The sequence below is a fragment of the Aristolochia californica genome, unplaced genomic scaffold (genome assembly GCF_029961685.1).
Source record: "Aristolochia californica isolate CCGP_79_NKW_82.1479 unplaced genomic scaffold, dmAriCali1.0.hap1 SCAF_2, whole genome shotgun sequence".
Classification (NCBI taxonomy): domain Eukaryota; kingdom Viridiplantae; phylum Streptophyta; class Magnoliopsida; order Piperales; family Aristolochiaceae; genus Aristolochia; species Aristolochia californica.
In genome coordinates, this window is record NW_027181881.1 from 46570998 (window position 1) to 46587062 (window position 16065).

The following is a 16065-nucleotide window of genomic DNA, read 5'->3' on the forward strand; positions in this document are numbered from 1 at the left end:
GAGGTAGAGTCAAACTCAAACTCTGAAGAGTTGTAATCACCTACAATTTCTATTGTAGTTTTATAAATAGTATACAGCTGATCAATGGTAAACACGGTAAATATTATTTTTCATTCCTAAATTCAATACTTACAAACAAGAAAGCGATTGCTAAACGTCTAGTCATTCTGGAACACAAAAGAAACATGAAAAGACAAATTCATCATTGACCTTTTGGCTCGAGATAAGATGATTTCAAATTTTGGAGAGTAGGATAAAGGCTGATAAAAATTGTTTTTTTTTTCAGCTGCTAGTTAGTGTGTCTTTCTTTGTATTTAAGTTGAACCAAGTGAACCAGACTCGGCCGAATTGAGATCGATGAGACCAATCGGAACGGACGAACAATGTTAGTCGAATAACATAGGATCTATACTGATAACGCTCGATCATTATCTCATCGAGTTATAAAGATTATTACAAATATGCGAGATTTAATCTATCCTGTATCTTATCTCATCAAGTCATAAGTTGCATAGGATCGTAACCTTTAATGTCAAAGATGAAGCTGAACTGCGCGACTCAACATGGAGAGCTCTAACTCACGGGAAGAAATATTTTTGGAGAGAGACATCGAATTTGTTGACTTGATGAAAACATTGTCCCCACACCAGCACCTAATCCTTGTCGTTATTCGGTGTCATGAACTGTGTCAAATGCCAAATGATCATGAACTGTGTCATCTGAAAAAAACTCTTTCTCCATCAGCTTCTTTTAATCGACAAATATGTTCGGCAACACAGAGACTGTTCCCATCAAATGCAGCTTTCTTTTTCATTGAAAGACTGATTAACATATTCATAAACATTGACAATCGACGAATCTATGCACCCTTTTATTGTTTAATCCTTTGCTCCATGTCTCCTATGCACAGCTGTAGCTAACTTGGATTAAATACAGTGTAATTAACATATTCAACAATACTTGTCGTCTGCGTTGTCCATAAAGAAAGGATTGATTGCCGTCTGCATTCTTTCTCTAAACAAGGACAAACGAAATCTACATCAAGTCAATCAAGTTTGTACAATCTATGTTGCCGAACTCAGCCGGATCATTCTCAAAACTTGAAAAATTGCAACATGGGACAAATAATTGGATTCAGACCCTCCCCACCTATATATTAATTTATCAGTCAATGCAAATGCACATCGGTTAGATTTCAGTAATTTGTAACTAGAGAAGTTTTTTTTTTTTTTTTTTATGGAAAGCTTGGATTTGTCATTTCATTCATGATAGCATTTTTAAGTGTCACTAGGTTTATATAAATGTGGGGAATTTTACCAAAATACCGGTTTGAAACAACTTATTTATGAAAATAACGAGGATCTCAAATTATTTACAAAACTACCGAACTTTGGCCGGTCCACTGTATATGTGGACAGTCAAAGATGACACGTAAGCTTTGACTGCTAACGCGTCGCCCCGTCATCATAGCGATGTTGTAGATGAACATAGAGCCTGCCACATCATCTGCCATGTTATTACATGATAAAATTTTGAATAAATTTTAAAAAAATTAAAAAATAAAATACACTTTTAATTACCTTATATCTAAAAAAAAAAAAAAAAATTTTTTAATAAACAATTAAAAAATTAACTCTTACTTATTTAAAACCATTTAATATCAATTAAAATATTTATTAATTAAAAAACATTATCATTACATTTTTATTTCTTCATATTTTAAAAAATAAAATAAATTAAGTAAATTAATTAGATTTAAAATATTTATAAATTAAAAAATATAAGAAAAAGTTATTTTAGAGTTTAAAAATATAATTTATTTGTATACTTTTTATTACCTTATTTAAAAAATAATAATATTTAAAAATTTTAAATATTTATAAATAGAAAAAATCTAACCCTTACCCATTTATTATGGATTTAAAATATTTATAAATTTAAAACATCTTACTCTTAAGTCTTACCCATATATTATAGATTTAAAATATTTAAAATTTTAAAAAAATACACAAAAAAGTTATTTTAGAGTTTAAAAATACAATTTATTTGTATATTTTTTATCACCTTATTTAAAAAATAATAATATTTATATATAGAAATAATCTAACTCTTACCTATTTACTATGGATTTAAAATGTTTATAAATAATTTTTTTTTACTTTTAAGTCTTACCCATATATTATCCATTTAAAATACTTATAAATAGAAAAAAAATTACTCTTAAGTCTTTCCCATATATTATCCATTTAAAATACTTATAAATAGAAAAAATTTACTCTTAAGTCTTACCCATATATTATCCATTTAAAATATTTATAAATTAAAAAATATATACAAAAAAATTGTTTGTGTTTAAAAATATAATTTATTTTTATAATTTTTATCACCTTATATACAAAATAATAAATTATTAAAAAATATATTATTTAATTAAAAATCTTACAAAACTTTACTATAATTTTAATTTGGCAAAAATTTCATTAACATAAAATCAGAAATTAAACAGTAAATCACAAAACAATCAATACAGTAATTAAACATCTAAATTCAAATCAATATTATAATTAAATGCAATAATTCGATTCAATTAACAAAAACCCTAAAAAATCACCCTCCTAGGTTTTGAGAGAAGGGGCGGCGAGAGGATGAACAGAGGGGAACAGAGAAGAAGAACGTTTTGAGAGAAGGGGCGGCGAGAGGATGAACAGAGGGGAACGGAGAAGAAGAACGAGAGATGAGGCTGAGACGAAGAGAGAGCGGTTGAGAGGGGGGCATCGAGGGCGCGGTCGAGCGGCGGTAGCAAGGCGAGGCAGAGCAGTGGCCGCAAGGGAGCGGCCGAGGCCGAGGGGCGGCAGCAGGGGAGCGAGCGGCAACAGGGGAGGCAGCAGCAGGGTAGCGACGAGAGGAGAGCAGCTGAGAAGAGAGGCGAGGAGAAAGATCATAGAAGAGATTAGAATTAAAAACATATGTGAGGGCTGACGTGGCGGTTGTTTACGTGGCACCAGATGACATGGCAAAAAGAAAGTAATTTATATTGACGTGGTAAGTTACGTGGCAGATGACGTGTCAATAGTAATGACGTGGCAGCCTAAGTGTTCATCTACAAAATCGCTATGATGTTGGGGCGACACGTAAGTAGTCAAAGCTTACGTGTCGTCTTTGACTGTCCACATATACAGTGGCCCGGTCAAAGTTTGGTAGTTTTGTAAATAATTTGAGATCTTCGTTATTTTCATAAATAAGTTGTTTCAAACCGGTAGTTTGATAAAATTCCCATAAATGTAAGGAAACCATGATTAATGGAGAGTCGTGACAGTGGCCTCTAGAACGATTCAGAAGTCAAACTAAGGGGAGGGATAAAAATTAGCAAGATTCATGGCAACTAAAAGAAACAGCAGAAGTTTCCTTCTCCACTGTAGGAAATTGCAGAAGTCAACTTCCGGAGGGGATCTTTCCCGTTTTATCGGAACGGATCCTGGAATCTCCATTTCTAAATTTAAGTTTGCAAGCGACTTTTTGGTAGATTTATAGTACTTTATAAAAGCGTAGACTTGGTACTGTTACATATATGCAGCCGCCCTCACGGTGCAAGTTCAGTAGATTCCAAGAGGAACAAACAGAACTAATGTCTTTGCTTTCGGAAGCTGTCTGTGTTTATCATATAAAACTCGTTAATGGGGAGTCTGACTATAGTTAATGGAAGACGATGATGTCTCGTGTCGCTATGATACCACGTAGAAAAATTCAGAGAGAAGAACAAATAATTTCCACCGTGATCTTTCATTGATGGGGTATGAAGGTATTTAAAAATTTACAGAAAGCACGCAGTATGACGGGGTGAAGTTTACAATTCCGATTTGACTTCAGCTACCAGTAGCTGGATACAGAGTACAATTTGAGTTTAACTTAATCCTAAATTTCTATCATAGTTTATCTCTATCCTCCTTTATCTCTATCATCCGTCTCTATCATCCTTTGTCTACAGCGCTTCCATTTGGAAGAATGGCGTGCAAGACAGGCCGACCAGATCTTGACTTTGTTGCAGGCTCTCCTATTTAATTCCTTCCACCCATGGAAGGTTTGTTCTGCAGGGAAATATCAGAATGGGTGAAGTGAAATTAGTTGGAGCCTTTGCTCGGCCGTTCTGCTTCAGGGTAGTGTGGGCTCTCAAATTCAAGGGGATCGAATATGAATACATAGAAGAAGATCTCCAGAACAAGAGTCCCACTCTGCTCATGAGCAATCCAGTCTACAAGAAGGTTCCTGTGCTTGTACACAACGAGAAACCACTCCCAGAATCACTAATCATTCTCGAGTACATCGACGAAGTATGGAGAGACTACCCTTTGCTGCCTGAAGATCCTTTAGAAAGAGCTAGAGCGAGGTATTGGGCTCATTACGTTGACGGCAAGGTAATCAAATCTCTTAATTTCTTTCCTGTTTCTTCCAAAGTGTTTGGTCGAACACCGCCAAAGCCTGCAAGAACATTTCTTAACTTGTAACTATAGTAATCTTCGAAAGCTTGGCTTTTTTGGCATTGATCTTTTTGTCTTAGAACACTCTTTAGCTTACTCTGCTCTCGTGATTCTTCCGGGCGAGCAAGTATTCTGTGTCTCGTAAAAAGTATTAAACTTAGAATACGACGAGAGGAATTGAGACTGAAAGCTGAAAGAATATACTTTGTGCAGTTGTGGGACACTATCTGCAAAGTTTTTGTCAACGAGGGAGAAAAGCAAGAAAAGGCCATTGAACCGGCACTAGAAGCACTGGCAGTGCTGGATAAAGCTCTTGAAGGGAAGAAACTTCTCGGCGGAGAGACCATCGGATACGGAGATTTGGCTCTGGGTTGGATTCCCTACTGGCTACCCGTAATAGAAGAAGTCTGCGGCGTGAAGCTGCTTGAGGCACTCCGGTTTCCGTCTCTTTGTGCATGGGGTGAAAAATTCTTGGAAGTTCCTGTCATCAAGGAGAACTTGCCCCCTCGAGATGAGTTACTTGATCATCTTCGAGGCATTCGGCTTTATGTACTTTATTCGGGCAATGATTAATAGCAATGGCATCGAGATTTGCTAACGTGAAGGGCAATTCTACGACTTTAAATGTCATTTATGTAAGACATATGATAATAAAATTACGTGAATATATAAACAAAATGTAGTGACCTGCAAACCTTTCATTTTGAAACTAACTAGATGAAAATTTAAAGGAATTAGGTGAGAATATTTACAAGTGATTATGCGCTACAAAGGAAAAAAGATCCAATTTCCATTATTGGAGCCGGTTGTGGATGTAATCTAAGTAGGTCATAAAAATGGGAGACATGGGTTCCAAGGTATTTGCTAACAGGACCAACTCGAGATATGCTTACGATGCCACATATGTCACTGCAGATAGGGCAAAATATGGTACAAGCTTATTTGTTAATAGATTGACAGAACAATTTCTTTTGTAACACTTAGGCCCCGTTAGTATTCCTGGTTGGAAATTTATATCCAGGAAAAGCTAGAAATATTTGTCATGTGATACACATTTTCAAGAAACCTTCAAATAAAATCCTTTTAGTGCCTTACTAGGAAATTACATAGAAAATTTTAAAGAAAATTAAATGGATAGTATTTTTCAATGAAATAAATAGATATCAATAATCAATCTAATACATTAATGTAGTTATCCGATAAATTTACAGTAAAATAAAATATCAAATACAAAATTGTCAAGAAAAATTGCCTTGTCTTGAAAGTATTATAACATCAATTGTCAGATACTTATTCAAAAATTTTCCATATAATTTTTCCCCATCTTGGCTGGAAAATCTTACTTGAAAAATTATATGATTTAACTAATAAGAATTTCCAACTAGAAAAGTGTTTCCAAGAAACATGAGGCACTAATGATCCCTGGAAACGTATTTATACTAGTAATGTCTTTCCAACATTTCTTGAAAAAGGCACTAACATGACCTTAAGTTGCCCACAAGTAAAAACCTTGGATAATTTGAAATAAGGCAAGAATACATTTATTAAACATAAACAAAAGTTGCACAAAAACAATGTAAATAAGAGCTTCTCATAGTTGATAATCATTGCATAATATCTTGTTATATTGATCTATTATATGCAAATGTATAAGTTGATTTATTCTAGTTAGGTAAAATTGGGGTGTTTAATGTTATCTTATGTAGGAGGCCTGAACTCAAAGTATTCAAAAGAGTAAGCCTAAAAATTTTATCTAAAAAGTCAAGTGGAAAATGCTTGTCGGAGACAGAGAAGAGTTCAAAATGGTATAAGAGGGAAAGGATCTGATTTACATGAGTAACCAATAAGAGGATTTGATATCACTTATAAAGTGTTTTTTTAAATTTAAACATTTTGAAAAGCAACACTTTGAAATTTATTAGCGATATCACATCATGTATGTAAGTCAAGGAACCAAGATCCTTGAGCGAAAAGTGTTGAGCTAGAAGGCGGATGAATGTTGTAATAGCTTGATCATTGTCTCTTGTAATAATGATGTCATCCACATAGACCAGAATATAAATAGAGAGGAGTCTATATGAGAGTTGGCGAAGCAAAAGGTGATAAGAAACCGGCACAAATCATGATACCAAGCGTGTGGGACTTGCTTGAGACTGTAAATAGCCTTGCAAAGTTTGCAGACATGGTGGGGATGATCATGATCAATGAAGCCCCATAGTCGTGCCATAAAAATATCCTCAAATACGGTACCATAGAGAAAAGCATTATAGTCATCAAGTTGCCAAAGCGACCAGCCACGACTTATGGCAAGGTTAAGAACAATGCAAATAGTGGTGGGCTTGACAACGAGACTAAAGATTTTATGATAATCAATCTCAGGGCACTGGTGAAACCCTTTGGCAACTAGGCGTGCCTTGTACCTATCAATAAAGCCATTAAATAAATATTTAATATGAAAAATTCATTTACAACTAACCAGATTCTGCGAGGGATTCCCATGTCCCATTCTGAAGAAGAGCATCAAACTCATCAGACATAGTCTGACGCCATATGGGATTAGTGAGAACTTGAGCCATGGTTGTTGATTCACGATCGGTAGATGTAGGAAGTTGAGCTGTGAGGTTTAATTTTTGGATTAGCTTGTAAATGTTGTTCTTGGATTTGGTGACAATAACACAAGGAAGGGAGGAAGCAAGTAGGGATGATGGGTGTGGGACGGTCGATGAGGGAGGTGTTTGAGTGGGGTTAGGTGATAGGTCTTGAATGGTGCTAGTAGAGGGCGTAGGGATCGAAGTTGGTTGATGTGTCAGTAACTGAAAGTAAGGAGAGTGTGCCAGATGAATGACGGTCGAGGTGAGACTGAAGTGTAGTGAAGGGGAAGATAGACTCAATAAATTTAATATGACGTGACACATATAGACGAGAAGTAGTGGGTTCAAAACATGTATTGGCACTTTGAGCGATAAAGTCCCAAGAATGACAGAAGGAGAGGAACGTGGAGTGAGTTTGTGGGAGTATGGCTTGAGCCACGAATAACAAAGAGAAATAAAACTTAAGAGTTTAGAGTAGGTAGGAGTGTCAAAAAGTTTGGTATATGGTGAAAGAAAATTAAGCGTGGGAGTAGGTAAACGGTTAATGAAATAGACAATAGTGGATAAAGCATATGATTAGTAAGATAGAGGTGAGGATGCATGAGAAAGAAGAGACAAACATGTTTCGATAATATGACAATGAGGTCATTTAGAATACCCGTGTTCAAGTGTATGTGGAGGGGACATGAGATGAAAAATATCATTGATAGCCAGAAAAGAAGAGATTGCTTTACATCTTCCCATCCCATCCCCCCCCCCCCCCCCCCCCCCCCCCCCCCCCCCCAATAATGGGATGTTTTAATCCGTTTACCAAATAAGTTTTCAACAAGAGATTTAAACAGTACAAATGTATCAAACACATATGATTTTTGTTTGAGAGGGTAAAACCATATATACTTTGTAAAGTGATTGAAAATAAAATAATATTTTAAATCATCAATAAAATAAATAGGAGAGGACCAAACATAAGAGAAAATAATGTTAAGAGGGGAAGAAGAGACAAGAGACAAGTGGGAGAATGGTAATTAGTGACTTTTATTGGGTTGACAATAATTATAATTGAAAATAAAAGTCAGAGGATGCGATAAATCTAACTGAAAAGTTTAAACAACATGCCTTAGAATGGGAGTGGATAGATGACCTAAATGATGATGTCATGCAGAGGAAATGGTCTCGACACTAGAAAAGGCTACTAACGGTGAAGACTAGGTTAAGGACGATGACCACTCGTACATACCATTCTTAGTTTGACCCTACAAAACTGTTACCCTCGTGCGAAGATCCTTCACAAGAAAAGAGGTAAAAAATCAATGGAAATATGATTAGATGTACATAACTGAGAAATAGAAATAAGATTATTTTGTATGGTAGAAACACAAAAAATATTATTTAAAGAGAATGTATGGGAGAGTGTAGAAAGATATTTGGGACCGGTAAGAGTAGTAGGGAGATTCATGCCAAGACCAATGACATTTTCATCAGTGTCATCATAAGGAGAGTGAATAAAGAGATTACTCAAGTTGGATGTAACATGGTGTGATGTGCTATTATCTAGGAGCCAAGAAAAATCAACAGAAAAGGTGGTGGTTGCAAGATGTGATCATGGTTGCCATTATGCGGAAGGGCGTGATTGTCATTTAGGAGTTGAGCGAGGAGCGGCCTATGGTGACAATTGTGGATACATCTGATGTGCATGGCACCATTGGCAGCGTCCAAGGTAGGTTTGAGGCCGGGTTCGACTATAACCCATGAGCACTCACTCGGATGAGGAAGAAAGAATAAGTTCTTGTTGATGAGTTGGAAGACGGTCGAGAGAAATATGATGGACCTCGTAAATCGAGCTAGAACTTGCTTACTCGTCAAAGTAGAGCGGAGGGTAGTGTGACTTTTTTTCTCACACATGTGAGAATCACATGTGGGGCTCACACGGACGGCGCACAGGTCCTCTTTAACCTTGCGAGTGTCGTATGGAGTCGTCTGTTGGAGGAGTCTCGTCGGGACTATGGTTGCGGGGTGTCGATGGCTAAGTGGCTGCTTTTGAAGGCTCCACCGGAGTTCGTGGGTATGGGAAAAGAAAAACTGAGAGTTACAGAGCAGGAGAGGCAGAGAGAACAATAGAGGGACAACGGAATCTCGTTCCGGTGGCGGCGCTGAAGGCTCAGTCGAAGCTCGGTTGAGGTGTGGATGAGCGTTTGGCGCAAAGAGGAATTTGCAGAGAGACAAAGGACGAGAAGAAAAAAAATTCATATGGAAGAAGCAACTACTTTGAATCATCTCGTGCCCATTCTGATTCTACATTGAATAATCAGATATGTTACCGAACTCAGCCGGATCATTCTTACTCAGAATTGGTACCTGAAATGGCAAAACTCGAAAAATTGTGACATGGGACAGATAATTGGATTCAGACCATCCCTACCTATACATTAACTTATCAGTCAATGCAAATGCTCATCAGTTAGATTTCAGTAATTTGTAACTAGAGAAGTTTTTTTTGTTTGTTGATCAAAAGCTTGGATTTGTCATTTCATTCATCGGAGCATTTTTAAGCGTCACTAGGTCTATATAAATGTTAAGGAAACCATGATTAATGAAGAGTCGTGACAGTGGCCTATAGAACGATTCAGAAGTCAAACTAAGGGAAGGGATAAAAATTAGCAAGATTCATGGCAACTAAAAGAAACGGTAGAGTTTCCTTCTCCACTGTATGGAAATTGAAGTCAACTTCTGCAAGTGAATTGGATAATAGATTGGTAGACCAATTTCTTGTGAAACACTTAGGCCTAGTTGGAAATTTATATCCAAGAAAAGCTAAAAGTATTTTTCTTGTGATACACTTGTCCAAGAAACCATCAAATAAAATCCTATTAGTGCCTTACTAGGAAATTAAATGAAAAGTTTTAGAAATTCCTAAGGACAATTAAATGGACCTGGCAGTATTTTTTAGAAAAATAAATAAAAATTAATTATCAATCTTATATATTACAATACTTATTCGAAATTTTTTCAATAATATAAAATATTAAATACAAAATTACCATGAAAATTTGTCTTGTTTCGAAAGTATTATAGCATCAATTATCAAATATTTATTCAAAAAAAATTTATATAATTTTCCCATCTTCGTTGGAAAATTTTACTTGAAAAATTATATGATTTTACAAGTAAAAATTTCCACTAGAAATGTGTTTCCATGAAATATTAGGCATTAATGGTTCTTGAAAACATATTTCTACTCAAATGGCCAAAAGCTAGATATCGAAGTCACTCTTCCACCCCCACAGTTTATGCCAAGTCCTCTAGAGGCGAGAAGCTCCCAGAGGTTCAAGGGATTGACATGGCCTGCGCCAGGGTATGAGACTGCAACAGAATGGCAACCAGCATTCCCTTCCTTCACTTGTATCGGGTTCATGGTTTTAACTGATCTGTCTCCTCGGAAGAGAAGCTGTCCTGCGAGTAACATATCTACTCTGCACTGGAGAGGATAACACATATAAGACCTATCTGACGAGTGACGATACGTAATTGGAGGGGCTCCTGAATGTTATTTATGGCCACTCGACTATTGGTCCCAACTCTGACGCTACTTTGCCCATTTCCCCGCTCAGCGCCTGCAACCGCTGCAAATCCCACGACCAACCCACAGTGGTAGCTCGTAGCTCGTTGCCCAATTCATCCATTTGAGTGGCTGAGGTGCTAAGAAAACTACCCAGTGGAAGAATAGAACTGATTTGCTGGGTTGATCACTAATAAGCCCCGTGTAATCACATGTTTCGCTATGATCAGTAGGCTGAGAGAGTGTTCCAGAAAAAAAAACATCAACTTAACGGGATGAAGTTGAAAGCAGGTATCGAGCTTGCTGTAGAAATTACTGCTAAGATATTTAGGAATCTTAGATTAGACCATTGCAAGCGGATTCTGATGATAGGATAAAGGTCCAGTAATGGAATGGAAGTCACACGGGAATATAATCAGCTTCAAAGCTCGTCCTCATTAATAAATGAAAATTCATCTGAAATTTCCCCCACTGAATGGATCTCACTAGCGTGTCAGGATATTCTGTTTCAGCAAACTCCATTACACTCAAAATTTATAGATCCCGACTTAAAAGCTCGCAGCTAACATTTCATAAGTAGGTCTAAATTAGGCATTTAGGCTTAACGATTACAGTTTGCAAGCCCACTACAACTCTCCACCTGCATAACGAACGCTTTAAGGTTACGTTGAGTAGATCCATCTTTTTCTACTGCCCTTTTGCATATCTTCTGGAGTTTTCCGCATCTCCTCCTCATCTCCTTGCTTTCTTCTCCATCCGCGGCCATGAATCTCTGTACAAGCTCAGAAATTTCACCGCTCTCAACCACTTTGTCTCCCACCTCTGTCTTCAGCCTCATCCCAACTCCCCAGTCTTCCACTATCATCTTGCTATTAACGAATTGATCCCAAAACAGAGGAAACGTAAGCATAGGTACGCCACAGAATACACCTTCCATGGTAGAATTCCAGCCACAGTGGGTCAAGAAGCCCCCAACACTCGTATGAGAGAGGACCTTCAACTGGTCGCACCAAGGTACCACCAATCCGGTCTCATTCTCCCCACCGATCATTTCTTGCAAGAGCTGGACATCCCCACGTCCTACCCACAAGAAGCGAACGTTGCTAGCAAGCAAGCCGTTCGCCAGTTCCTCTATTTGAGACGCTGATGTACTTAAAAAGCTACCCAATGAGACGTAGAGGACCGATTGTCTGGGTTGATTATTGAGCCAAATGCAGTAATCTGTGTCGCCACGATGAGCTTCAGTACAGTGTTTCATGTAAGGTATGCAAGGTCCGACAATGTAAACAGGCAATGGAAGTTTTGAACTCAATGTATCTGTTGCGTGGATATCGAATTCACAGCAGGATGAGAAAAGTAGGTATTGAGCTTTGGTTGCGGCAGAGGCTGAATCTATTGCTCTTTCTAAAATGCTTGGACCAGTTCGAGAGGATCGAAGATTGGCCCCTCTAAAAATGGAGTAGAGATCTGATAATCGAATGGAAGAGATGCCAGGAATATATTCAACTCGTTCATCTTCTCTGCCTGTATAATTCTTCGTAAGTCGATCTTGATTGTTATGAAATGCACTAAAAACAACCATAAGCACAAGAAAGCGCAACGCAAGAATCCTGCATCTTCACTTCTCAATTATTTTTAGATGTTTAGGTCTATCCAGTGAGAACAAAAAAGAAAAAGAGAAAGGGCATATTTTCGAAATACTACTAATTTGCCGGGCTGAAGAAACAGCAGGAAGATGGCAGTGAAATACTATTAATTTACCTGGCTGCCGAAACAGGACTCCCATAAGGAAGATGGCAGTGAAATAATACTAAGTGCTCAGAGGAGATACCGAACCGGAGTAGGCCTGAAAAAATTACCTGGGAAGTCGTCAAGTGGAAAATGCCGGTTGGAGATGAAGAGGTCAAAATGGCGTAAGACAGAAAAGACTGAAGGCGCCATCGTCCAAAGCGAGGCCACCGGAATATTCCTGCGAATCCCCACTTCCACGACCCAGGGAATAAAGGTATCTGCTATGATGCAGCTGATCGGCCCTGGAAGCTCATCCAGAAGGCGCACGAACGGGGCCTCCATCTTATTACTGACAGCCTCCACGAAGCCGGCGAAGTCGGCCCCTCGATTCTGCTCCGAGGGGATGACGTTCGGGATGGATGCCAGCCGGATGTTTGCGGATTTTAATCCGCCAGAAGCTATATATTGAAGCCACTCTTCCGTCACCACAAAGGTTATGGCCAGTTCTCTGGATGCTAGGAGCTCGCAGAGGTTCATCATGGGATTGACATGACCTCTCCCGGGGTATGGGACCGCAATAACATGGCAACCGGCGTTCCCCTTCTTCACGTCCACTGGATCCATGATTTTTCAGGTAACTGAACCGTGTCCTGGGAACAGAAGCTGTGTCCTGCCACGACCATGTTGGGATAAAAGGATAGAGATAAAAGACATAAGATATGAGAAGTGCAGCCACGGGTTTCCAGAAGCAGCGGTCCCTGAGTCAACAAAATGAAAGACCCAAAGCAACAAGATGGGTGAGGCGGCTAGATAATTACTTATTTTCTCAAAGTGAAGTCATACCCAAGACTAATGATAGATAATTACTTATTTTCTCAAAGGTGAAATGATACCCAAGACTAATGATAGACTAATGACTTGATTTACTTATGCTTGGGTCGATCTTCTATTCTAACACGGCTAGATAATTACTTATTTTCTCACAGGTGACGCAATACCAAGGATTAATGAGTTGATTTACATATCTTCCTCGGCTTGGGTCTATCTTCCAACACATTTTTTAGAATAAATGTATATGATGATTATATATGATGATGTTGTTCTCCATTTTAACCATAAATTTAGAATACAAAATTAAGCGTCTTACCCTTTCTTCTGCACATTTTACTTATACTTACTAAAACAAAAAGATTTTTTTCCCAAATTACCCATTTTAAAAAACTTATTTCAATAAATGACGTACTTTGAACTTATTTTGAAAAATACTCAACTTTGACCGGTCCACTGTACATATGTACAGTCAAAGGTGACACTTAAGCTTTGACTGATCACGTGTTGTCATGTCATCAGCACTGTGTGAGTAGATAGACACATCGACTGCCATGTCACCATTGTGACACATCATCTGCCCTGTAAGATGCCACATCAACTCGCACCACGTAAGCCCTTGCTTCTCATTTTTTTTGTTCTCTCTCCCTGCTCGATCTTTCTCCTCTCCTCTCCTCTTGTCCTCTCTCCATGCCAGCTACGGTCGCTCCCCACTGCTTCCCTGCAGCCACCACCGCTCAGTCTCGGCCTCGCCCTGGACGCCCCCCTCTCTTCCTCTCAACCTAGACTTCGTCTCAGCCACATCTCTCACTCTTCTTCTCCGTTCCCCTCTATTCATCCTCTCGCCGCCCCTTTCTCAAAACCAAAGCCTACCATTTCATCTCCTCGTCACCCCCTCTCTCAAAACTGAACTCTATAATTTCCTCTCAGTGCCCCCTCTCTTTATACCCTATCATTTCACTCTCTTGCCACCCTTTCTCTCAAAACCGAAGCCCTACCCACGGTCCAAACCCGAATTTGAATAAATTTAGAATACAAAATTGAGTGTCTTACCCTTTATTTTGCACTTTTTATTTGGAAGAAATTAAATGAAATAAAATGATGTCTCTTTTCCCTTTTGCTGGTAAAAAGGAGAAATCAGAGAGAAAACATAGGAAGATGATTTCTCTTTGTTTTGATGCTCATGGAAATTGTAGACTTCATGACATAAAATCGTTAATGATAAGATTGCAGCTCAATGCCATAAAGTAAAAAAAATGTTTAGATTTATCATTCCTTCAACCAGAAATTCTAAATACAAAGAATGAAATTATTTGAAGAGCAAAATACATAAAGCCATTGGGAATGAGATAGTTGATCAGGTATATATGAAAATGCAGCTTAATCTAATGAATGTGCGATTCGTTTGAAAGAGTCGACATGATCCTCAGAAACAGCTATGAAAACATCGATGGAACCCTTCTGTTTGTACGAAGGTACAAACAACAGCAGGCCTTCCACAGGTAGCTCCGATGGAAGGAAAGCACAAGGAGCACCGCCACCAAAATCTAGTTCATGGAACTCGAATCTCAACCAACTATCAACTTCCAAGTTTGGGCATAGCATATTTCCCATCGCCGCTGCAGACTCCACCAGCCCTTCCCCCTTCGACAACTCCCCGAAGTCGATAAACGACTGGAAATAAGTGTTATCTACCCGAATCACCGCGTCGTGGATCGCCTTTGCAACGACGGAGTGGTTCTCGCTCACCAGCTCCTTCACTGTCAGTCTTGGATAGGCCCATAACACCAAGTTGCCAAAATACTCCAAGGGCACCGCCGGTTTCATCCTGGCGCGGCCATTGACTGCCACCCTCACTTGGCTCATCTCATCGTCTCCGAGTCGTCGAGCAAGGGTCATCTTCTTCCATATATGTGTAAGGAGACACTCGAAGGTGCTGTAACGTGACCCACCTTGACAAACTTGTTTCTTGAGCTGAGCTACGAACTCGGCGGAGTAGTGAATGACAAGGTTGACGATGGAGGGTGAAGAGGGATCGATGGAGGCGGAAACAGGGGGAGCCTTGTGTTCCTTAAACTCAATGGCTCGGTGGTTAAATTCGCACATGGGGAGGTTTCTGGGAATGGAAACCGCAGCTCGGTTGTGATAGGGAAGAACCTCGACGTCTAGGCCTCGAACCGACCTCGCCCACGCAGCGAAGAAATAACTCATGGATTGGCCATCTGCGACCCGGTGATGCGCCGTCTGGCCGATCACCAACCCACCGCAAGTGTAACGATTCAGCTGGATTTGGAGCAGCTCCTCTACTCCTTCAATGGGAGGGTGCAAGTTTGTTAGCTCGTGCGATGGCTCGAAGGGGAGACTCTCAGCTAACGTGGTCCCGATTCTGGTCTCGACTATGCGAACTCCAGCACCGTTGAGAAGTATGCAAGGGCGGCCTTGCTCATCGACCGTGAACCGTCCAGCTAGGTGAGGGTAGATATTCAGAACTTGGGCGAGACCTTGCATCATAGCTTCATTGGATGGCATGGGTGGGCGGAAGGCATAGAGAACACTAACATGGAGATCAAAGGCTGCGCGGTCGAAGATCGTGAGAGGAATTGTAACATTTGTGTGGGGATTGATGGATGAAGGATATGGTTTCAAGATGGTGTTGTTCACTATCTCAAGCGCCATTGCTGTTTTTCTAAGCAGAGAAAAGCCTCGGAGGAAACTGCTCTGAGTTCTTGTTCGAGATCGACTACGAACTTCGCATCCCAGACCTGGTTATTTATAGTGAAGAAAACAGTACGCTTTTCCAATCTCATTGAAAGTTTAAACCCATGGTATAAAGCAAGCCTGTCGGTTACGAGTTCATTCTATAACAGTAAACGGCTGTCGACTG

The 16065-nt window shown here is 39.2% G+C and overlaps 3 protein-coding genes across 3 annotated transcripts; 1 reads left to right on the plus strand and 2 right to left on the minus strand.

Moving 5' to 3' along the window:
* Positions 1-4103: 4103 nt before the first annotated feature.
* On the plus strand, positions 4104-5048 carry LOC137955187 (glutathione transferase GST 23-like). Its single transcript, XM_068802056.1, has 2 exons — positions 4104-4412; positions 4689-5048. Exons 1-2 carry the CDS (start codon positions 4104-4106, stop codon positions 5046-5048), a joined length of 669 nt encoding a protein of 222 aa, XP_068658157.1.
* Positions 5049-11223: 6175 nt separating this feature from the next.
* LOC137955188 (UDP-glycosyltransferase 87A1-like) lies at positions 11224-12977 on the minus strand. Its single transcript, XM_068802057.1, has 3 exons — positions 12482-12977; positions 12384-12387; positions 11224-12190 (listed from the first exon to the last, which is right to left on the minus strand). Exons 1-3 carry the CDS (start codon positions 12975-12977, stop codon positions 11224-11226), a joined length of 1467 nt encoding a protein of 488 aa, XP_068658158.1.
* Positions 12978-14561: 1584 nt separating this feature from the next.
* LOC137955311 (tryptamine hydroxycinnamoyltransferase 1-like) lies at positions 14562-15857 on the minus strand. The gene has a single exon (XM_068802201.1). It carries the CDS (start codon positions 15855-15857, stop codon positions 14562-14564), a length of 1296 nt encoding a protein of 431 aa, XP_068658302.1.
* Between the last annotated feature and the right edge of the window lie 208 nt (positions 15858-16065).